Genomic DNA, 9,999 nt, shown 5'->3' on the forward strand with positions numbered 1-9,999 from the left:
CGAGATTGTTTTCATATTTATAAAATCAAGGAAGGTTTTCTCTTATACCTTATATTTTTCATATGTTTCAATCACATAAAAAAGAATATATATATATATATTCTGTAAGAGTTATTTTCGTAATAGAACGTTTCATTTTCTTTTATTTTTTCTCTTCCTTTTTCTAATAAATTTCAAAGTTACATATAGTTGATTTATCGTAAATTACTTGAAAACGTTCTTCCCTCTTTTTTCTTTTAATTCTTTCATAAAGTTACTCTTCGTCCGATTTAAAAATCTGAATGTAAAGACTTAAACGCATAGCTGGTAGGAAAACGAGGTAATATTCCGAATAAAAAAACACACTAACGATCTAATATTGTCTTTCTTTTGAGATGAGGGTGTTATAACACGAAGAAAAAGTTTATATTGTATACTCCTCATGAATAGAATATTCAACGGCGAACGTCGATTCAACGAGATGAACGGAAAGGATAAAATAAAGAAAAAAAAGAAAGAAAAAGAGAAAACGGTAAGTGATACAGGGCGGGAAGATAGTATTGAATTCGTAAATATCACAAGGGTGACTATAGTTTTTTTACCATAGGAAAAAGATGGATGGATAAATGGGATGAAAAAGAGAGGAAGGGAGAGATAGAGAGTAGGGAACGAGAGAGATAGGAATAGAGATAGATGGATAGACAGATAGGTAGAGAGAGAATGAAGAAAGCACCCTTTTACCCATCCTATCATCCCTTTATCTCCCCATGCAGTTAATTTCCGTTTCGTAGAAGTGTAGTGCGTGACGCGCGAAATGAAAGTGCAAAAAATGCATCGGTGAGGTATCGAACGTATCGTGTCTATCACGTGAACTAAGAGAGAAGCCGCGAGATTGTAATTATAAAAGAAATAATTTACAGTTCGCTACTATGGCGTCGCAAGTTATACGAGTGGGTGTAAAGAATTACGTGTGCTTTATATGCTTCGGCACCCTTATGGAAATTTCCGTTCGTACCCCTCGTGTTTGCATTATACAGTATCTATCGGTCAAAGTAATACAACTTTTCCCTTCGCATAAAAAATTAATTGTGTTCATATCTCCTGTGATCCTTTTTTCTTTCTTTCTTTTTCTTTTTTTCTTGATTTTTCTTTTTTTTTTTGTTCTTTCTTTTTCAATTTTCTTTTCTTTCTTTTTTTTTTTTTTTTATTTATAAATTCTACGAATCACGAAGTTTGTATTACGAGAACGCTTAGTACTACTCACGTTTCACTCTCTTGTTGAACTAAAGATGATGATGGGGAATGGAAGATAGAAAAAAAAGGGAGAGAAAGCGTTCGCGAATAAAATTTCTCACGAAGTTATTAGATATTTGTTTTTCTTGGAATATACGATGTTTATACATACTTTCTAATCTTTATGGGTTCAATTTTCAATCATAGAAGTGCTTCTAAGCGTGCACTTTTTTTTTCGATTTAAAAAGAAAAAGAAAAGAAAAAGAAAAGGAAAAGAAAAGAAAGAAAGATTGTCGGATAATAACGCGTATGGTATATTATTGAAAGCTCAAGTTATGGGATCTTTATTATATTGCACTGTTTAAACAAGATTGTAGCTTTTCCATTTCAATTTATTTTCGTTGTGCATTTTACAAACGTCACGATAAAATAGAACGAAACTTCGGCGTTACGGTTATTAGACAATTTGAAAGAATTCCATCAAAATAATCTTCCTTAACATTTTTTTCTTCTACGAAATACTCAACGTTTCTGTTATATTTGAGTTTATTAAAATTCAAACTTTACATTTCTATCATGTTTCTATTTTAAATTCATACAAGCGAAGTAAAGTCTTCATTCTGATAATTATGTTTGGCGATGCATAAAATAAGCACGTCGCACGTCGTACTGATTGTCAACGAAGCATCTAACGTAACGTAATAGGACCAGTAAACATTTTTTTATTAAATTGGCTCACGATTAAATTTCACGATAAGCATTAATCTATATCCTCGGTAAAATCGATCGACGATAAACGCATGATATTCGTTAATCCTCCAAATGGTATTTAAGAATAGCGAAACGTAATGAAAATATAATCGCATTAATTTTTTATTTCTTTTACAACCGATATATAAAACATTTCACACGATTTTGAATAACAGCGATAACGAATGTCACAAAATTATTTCAATATACAAATTTTCCAACTAAGTTAAATAAATGAAAATGATATTAAAAAAAAGATAAAAAAAAAAAGGAATCGTAACTATCAGAAATTTCACATTATTCAGAATAGTTGTACGTATATTCTAATAATGCTTACCCCTTAAAAAACGTCCGAGAGAAAGAGAGAAAGAGAGAGTCACTGATACAAAATCTCACAGAGAAATTTCAAAGCACGAATGTCAATGATCATTCATTTTTTTTTTATATATACAAATCATCGATCGGATAATAAAGACGAGAAAAAACACACACTCTTAACTCGAATAACCGAACGCGCTGACCGCCGGTCTGACACTGATCGTGTTCTGACTACTTCCCTTGGCGCTCGGTAGTTTCAGTATAAAGAGGGGAGGGAATATAGCAATGCACAGTGGGGGTGCATCGCTAAACAACGTCTTAATATATTATAATCAAATGAGATAGATCTGATAACAAATATATATAATATATATATGGTGTATATATATATATATAAAGGAGTTTGAGCGACTTAGAACTATAGACATCGACGAATTTACGGATATAAACGAACGTATTATAATACGGCGGAATTTTCTACTTCCAGTTGATTGAATAATTTTCTCGAAGTTGTAAAGTCGACAATTAGAGTGGAAGAAGTCATTTTAGAATTGTATTTGTCGGACGTTATCAGTAAAAATGGTACGACGAGAGCCGACAATCTAAATTTTACGACTTTAATCTAACGCCGGGTCGATCATTTAATGTATTTCTATGTATCCAATATTTCCAGATGAAATCTCAAGATCTATTACAAAAATAATTTTTTTAATATCTTCAGACACGAATACATTAAGAATTGCCTTAATGGCGTAACTTAAGATAATGAGATTTCAAGCATTAAACTTTCTATGAATATCAGCAAGAACTGTACGGATTATAATTATCTGTAAAAAATTATTTATTATAAACTTCGTCGCAGTAGATCGTTAGATGTATATGCAGTTTCCAATATATTGCCACATATAAACTGACATTATCGAGTGTGTCAGAAAATAAAATGTCAGTCATATATAAATGTTCTGGAATACTTCATCTTGTCGTTTATAAATTATAATGTAAATTATTAAAGTTAATACAGTGGAAAACAATTGTTTGCTCGATATTTATTTATACGAAATGTCGTTTATTTACTTATAGAAGAAACATTTTTGCCTCAAACACATTAATGGCCATTAAGAGAGATCGATAAAAATAACGGAGATATATAATAAAGATATAAGAAAATAAATTGGTTATTTATCTAGGAAAGCTAATGTTATTACTACATTATAATGAATAGAATAACGATATATAAGCTTTAAAAAATGAGAAGCGTAAAAAATGGTGTTATACTAAGCACTATAAAAAGATCAAAAGACGCATTAGAAATTGAATTGGCTACGCGCAAAATTTTCTATGTCCTTTTTTTTTTTATTAAATATATATCTTTATTAAATTATCTCTTAAACGAAAAAGATTTTTTTTAGATTGTTGATTTTTTATGTTATTAAAATAAAAAATTTTAAACGACGACGTATATAATGCAGAACGCGGAAAAGCTTGTTAATTCGTACATCGTTTACTTCTACCGCCATTTTAAAATCGAATGAAAATCGTTTCTCTCGATATATCGATTATAACCTGTAGTACGATGTATATTGTATCTCATTCCGTGCAATAGTTCGCTTCTATGCATAGTAAGAGAAGGTTTGTCGTAAATTAAAGATTATTATTCAAGTTATTTTTTTAAATATTATTTTGTAAAAGAAGAATAAAATATGACGGAGGATAAAACAGAATTTGTAAGTTTACATAATTCTTTTTATAGATGACTTTAGAGATAGCTTTTTATTGATGGCTGTAGATAACCTCACTTTCTTTGATGAATGCTTTATCCGAATATCTCGCAAATCGGTTATAAATTCTTTTTGGAAGCTACGATACATGCATATTATTATAAATAATATATTATTGTTTTATTTTTAAGAAAGAATTAAATCTGAAAATTTATTTTCAAAAATACGCGGATAAATGTGTTATATTTTCTAGGATTGGGGCAATGAAAAGTTACAACGTGCTCAGAAAACGGTGGATGAATCTCCATATGATTTGGAAGCTTGGAGTGTTCTAATCAGAGAAGCTCAAAATAGGCCTATCACAGAAGTTCGATCGATCTTCGAAAAACTCATTTCTGTATTCCCATCTGCTGGCCGCTATTGGAAAATTTATATAGAACAAGAGGTATGATGAATTATGTTCAACTTCTACTGTCATTAGAATGATTTTTATATAATCAGCTTTTCTATAAAGTACCATTCGTTATCTTTTTCCAGATGAAAATGCGGAACTTTGAAAAGGTCGAAAAGGTATGTTAATAGAATTGTCTGATCTTTCAAATTTAAGTAAAAATAAAATAAATGTTTATGCCAACACGATATTTAAGTTGTTCAGTTAAAATATATAAACACAATTTACATTATAATTTTTAAATTGCCAACTATTTAGTATTTTTTATGATGAAAAATTTTTGTTTTTATAAAAATTTAAGAGATAATTTGAGCTTACATGATCGTTGTTAATTATATATATATATATATAATGCAGTATAGATAACATATTTGCACTGCATGATATTATTATATAATTAATGCTACAAGTAAACTTAAGTTTAAATTCTCATTGCATAGAAAAGAATAAAGAATGGTGCTTTTTTAACCGAACAACATTACTTATTGATGTTTAAGTTTTCTTTTTTACAGTAGCACCACAAATTATAATGTCAAACTAACTTAAAGTGTTCCAATATTATCGTACAATGTGATACACAGCACTTTACATATCATGTGAGGTGAATAAAAGCATTTTATTTCACCATAAGTCAATTATTTCATTAATTAATAACTGATCTGTTGATACATTTGGGAGGTTGTTTTCTTATGTAAGCAATAGGCTGTTCTCTTATTTCTAAGACAGGCTAAATTAAATAGAAAATGTATAAAAATTATTTTGCATGAAACGACTTAAGAAGACAACTTTCTGAATGTAACAGCCTTGTATTCCTTCCTGCGGTACATTTGTTACATATATTAGTTGTGTTTAGATTACCTTTGACAAAGTGACAAATGATTCTGAAACTAGCAAATACAGAATTTTACTGTGGAACTTAAAGTGGCACTTTATGCGTTCAATTACTCCTATAACCTGAATATTATGGTATCTAATTATTCATCTACAAACATAAATTTGTAGTTGATCGGTCTAATCAATTACCAAATTCCAAAGATTCCTAGCAGACCCTATCCAGTCACAATTATTTGAGGCGTTATACATTAACACCCTCAAGTATTGTGATAAATTTAAAGAGGTAGCATAAGGTGATGATGTTTTAGTTAACGGTCTATAAAAATATACTTTGAACTTCTATCATATATAATATTAATATAGCTTTTCCACTCACCTTATGTTGCTTCGTGTTGTCTTCATTTTTTTTCTATCGTTTGGGGATCATTCATTTCTAGATCCCACGTAGGTTTGCTAAATTTTTACATGATGGCCCCACCTAAAAAAAATAAATAAATATTCTTTATTTTGTGTGGGGCTTAATTTATAGTAATTGTAAACGATGATAACATCCATTAAAGATTTTTTATTCGATAGAAATATTGAAGAATATGTTTATGCAATAAACCATTCTTAATTGATGCATTTGTGCATTATTATTTATCCCAGTATATATATCTATATATATATATAAATACATAAAGATATATGCATATACATAATATTATAATCATTGTATATTGTTACATATTTTGCATAATAAATAATGAAATTATAACTTTTTCTTACTTTGACGTGATTTGTACCAATAATATTTTATATGCATAGAAAGAAAACTTGCCTATATGGGTAAGTAGGGTAGTAGATACATGTTTTATTCTATGATTGAGTGTTGAAGGAAGTATATATTTTTGGCATATTAATTCTCCATTGATCAGATGTACTTCTAAAGTGATTGTTTTGTCTAACAGCTTTTCCAAAGGTGCCTCATGAAAATCTTAAACATTGAATTATGGAAACTTTACCTTTCTTATGTCAAAGAGACTAAAGCGAGTCTTGCAACGTACAAGTAAGTACATATGATGTTTAGAATTTTTTTTAATAAATATATTATTAAAATATAGAATAGATAAGTATAATGTATAATTATTCATTTTTTAGGGAGAAGATGGCACAGGCTTACGACTTTGCTTTGGACAAAATTGGAATGGACATACACTCCTATAGTATTTGGAACGATTATGTTATGTTCTTGAAAAGTGTGGAAGCTGTAGGTTCATATGCTGAGAATCAGAAAATTAGTGCTGTCCGTAAGGTAATAAATTATATATTTATTTTAATGTCTTAATCAGTTATATGTAATTAAAACGTTTTTACATTTTATAGGTATATCAACGTGGCGTTATTAATCCTATGATAAACATGGAGCAGCTGTGGAAGGATTACATGGCATTTGAACAAAATATTAATCCAATAATTGCAGAAAAAATGGCAATTGAACGATCAAGAGACTATATGAATGCTAGACGAGTCGCTAAAGAATTAGAAGCTGTAACGAGAGGTTTAAACAGAAGTGCTCCTAGTGTACCTCCAACTGGTCATCCAGAAGAAGTGAAACAAGTAATTATTGAAAATATTTCGAGCGTAGAAAAATCATTTTATTATTATTACATATATTAATCGATTACTCTCGTATACCGTAGGTTGAATTATGGAAAAAGTATATTGCATGGGAACGTAGTAATCCATTAAGAACAGAGGATACATCACTCGTTGCGCGTAGAGTTATGTTTGCAATAGAGCAATGTTTATTATGTTTGGGTCATCATCCTGCAGTGTGGCATCAAGCTGCTCATTTTCTTGAACTCAGTTCAAAGATATTGACGGAAAAGGGAGATGTGAATGCTGCTAAAAATTTAAGCGATGAAGCAGCAACAATGTTCGAACGTGCAACAAATACATTGTTGTCAAAAAATATGTTGTTGTATTTCGCTCATGCCGATTTTGAAGAAGGCAGAGTTAAATATGAGAAAGTCCATCAAATTTATCAAAAGTTTCTCGATATTCCTGATATTGATCCTACGTTGGTTGGTATATCTAATGATCAAATTAAAAAACGATTCGTAATAAGATAGATCATTCATACGTTTTATTATTTTATAGGCATATGTACAATATATGAAATTCGCAAGACGTGCTGAAGGTATAAAATCGGCTAGAACTGTTTTTAAAAGAGCTCGTGAAGATCCACGATGCAAACATCATGTTTACGTTGCTGCTGCACTGATGGAGTACTATTGTACCAAAGATAAAAATATTGCATTTAGAATTTTTGAGCTTGGACTGAAAAAATTCGGCGACAATCCTGATTATATTCTTTGTTACATAGATTATTTATCGCATTTAAATGGTCAGTATATTTAGATTATTTTCTTCTATTTAATTATGAAACTTCATTTCATTATATTATTTCTTTATATTCCAGAGGACAATAATACTAGAGTTTTATTCGAAAGAGTATTATCATCTGGTAGTTTAGAACCAGAAAAGTCAGTGTAAGTATTCTCTTTCATAAACTATATGTATTTGTTAAACATCCACGATCATGTTTGTTAAATAAATTTTTCAGCGATATTTGGAATCGTTTTCTGGAGTTCGAATCTAACATAGGAGATTTAGCCAGTATCGTTAAAGTCGAAAAAAGACGAAGTGCCGTATTGGAAAAGGTTTTTATAATAAAAAGATATATATATATATATATATATATATATATATATATAATTTTTTTTAGAGATTAATTAGGTCATACATATGTATGTATATTATCAGTCAATATATATAAGTATATATATTTTTGGGTTAGATCAAAGAATTCGAAGGAAAGGAAACGGCCCAATTAGTAGATCGGTATAAATTTCTTGATTTGTATCCTTGCACACCAATGGAATTAAGATCGATCGGATATATGGAAGTATCTAGTGTGGCTAGAAATTCAACCGGAGTAGTACCGCGAGTACCTGATCCAGAAGAAGCCATAGCTTCTTTACCTAGACCCGACTTATCACAAATGATTCCTTACAAACCAAAAGTAAACGCTTTGCCTGGAGAGCATCCAGTACCTGGTAAATGTATCTCCATTTTTTTTTTTTTTTTCATACGATATTGCATTCTTTCTTTCTCTCTGTGTATCTCTTGGCCACATTTTTTCTTCTTATATAGCTTTTATTATTATTACAGGTGGAACGTTTCCTTTACCACCTGCCGCAGCACAATTATGTACGATGTTACCACCACCTGGTTGTTTTAGAGGACCATTCGTAGCAGTGGATCTACTAATGGATGTTTTTAGTAGAATTCAATTACCCGATCACGGTTAGTTCAACTTGTATATGAAATTTACTTTCTTTTTTCTTTTAATTATTTTCAACGATGAATGATCATTGTTCTTACAATAAATGTTTACAGCACCATTACCTATAGCGGATAACGGCTGCGATACAAAATTATTCGATCTAGCGAAATCCGTTCATTGGATCGTCGATGAGAGCAACGATGGTATGAGTATCGGTTCGAAACGTAGAAGAACACGTTTAGCTGGCGACGATAGCGAAGAAGAAGATTTACCACCACCTCCAGCAAACGATATTTATCGACAAAGGCAACAGAAACGAGTGAAATGAAGAGATACGCTATACGTTATCTTCAATTATAATAAGTGAATCTAACCAAATTCAGAGATTCATGACGAAAATTTTTGGAAAAGAGGGATCAAATATCCTTGAGATATTTTTCATATTTCCTTTTGTTTCTTAGCTGACGCCTCGAATACACGTTGGTATGCTGAAGAAATCAATCATTATTGATAAATCGTACGTTAAGTATGAGTCGTAATAATTCCTTGCGTGCTTTCAGCACGATACTTTGAGTACTGTGTACTCAGTAAAATTTTGTGTGCGTGTATATATATATATATATATATATGTATATATATATATGTGTATATATATATGTATATGTAAGTGTGTATGTATATATATATATGTATATATATATACATATATTCATATTAATTTCACATTTTTATTTAGATGTTTTGACGTAACGTTCATATTTGAAGTATCCGAAAAAAAAATATATATATATCTTAATACGAACAAAATTGCAAAGAGAGCCCATTTGTATTTTCTATTTATAGATTAATCTCAATTTCAAACTATTAACATGTGTATATTACTTTTTAATCTAAAACCAAACAAACAAAAAATAAATTTAAGACAATTTGTATTCAATGTAAGGAATATAGTCAGATTTATTTGTGGGCCAATGAGAAGGTTCGATAATTTCTTGTAAAATAAAAGCGATTTAAAGAACTCTCTCTATCTCTCTCTCTTTCTCTATCTCTATCTCTATCTATATCTCTATCTATATCTCTTTCTCTTTCTCTCTTTTTCTCTCTGTTACAACGTGGACACGATACGAGAAGAGACCAAGCTATTAACTCGCCATCGACGATTCTATTCGCGAATGAGCCGAAATCCGTTAGCAGGTATATATATGTATGTGTGTCTATATATATATATATATATATATATATATATATATATCTTCCTCTCTTCGATAAGAGCGCAATTAAACTTTGATCGCCATTCGTAGTTCGAGTGGCTGGTAATGGCTCCCTTCGGGGTTACGCTAAATTGGTCTGCGGCCTTTGAAAATAGTCGGCGTCCGCCGTTAGAG

General features: G+C 30.3%; 1 protein-coding gene across 1 annotated transcript; it reads left to right on the forward strand.

Annotated features, from left to right (window-relative positions):
• Positions 1–3,848: 3,848 nt before the first annotated feature.
• On the forward strand, positions 3,849–9,637 carry LOC122634602 (protein suppressor of forked). The gene is made up of 13 exons (XM_043823697.1): positions 3,849–4,004; positions 4,252–4,443; positions 4,536–4,568; positions 6,234–6,331; positions 6,424–6,577; positions 6,649–6,882; positions 6,966–7,349; positions 7,426–7,672; positions 7,748–7,817; positions 7,892–7,988; positions 8,126–8,384; positions 8,500–8,634; positions 8,728–9,637. The coding sequence occupies exons 1-13, from the start codon at positions 3,981–3,983 to the stop codon at positions 8,940–8,942; spliced, it is 2,142 nt and encodes a 713-aa protein (XP_043679632.1). The 5' UTR covers positions 3,849–3,980; the 3' UTR covers positions 8,943–9,637.
• The last annotated feature ends 362 nt before the right edge of the window (positions 9,638–9,999 follow it).

Source organism: Vespula pensylvanica, chromosome 15, assembly GCF_014466175.1.
Source record: "Vespula pensylvanica isolate Volc-1 chromosome 15, ASM1446617v1, whole genome shotgun sequence".
In the NCBI taxonomy this organism is placed as follows: domain Eukaryota; kingdom Metazoa; phylum Arthropoda; class Insecta; order Hymenoptera; family Vespidae; genus Vespula; species Vespula pensylvanica.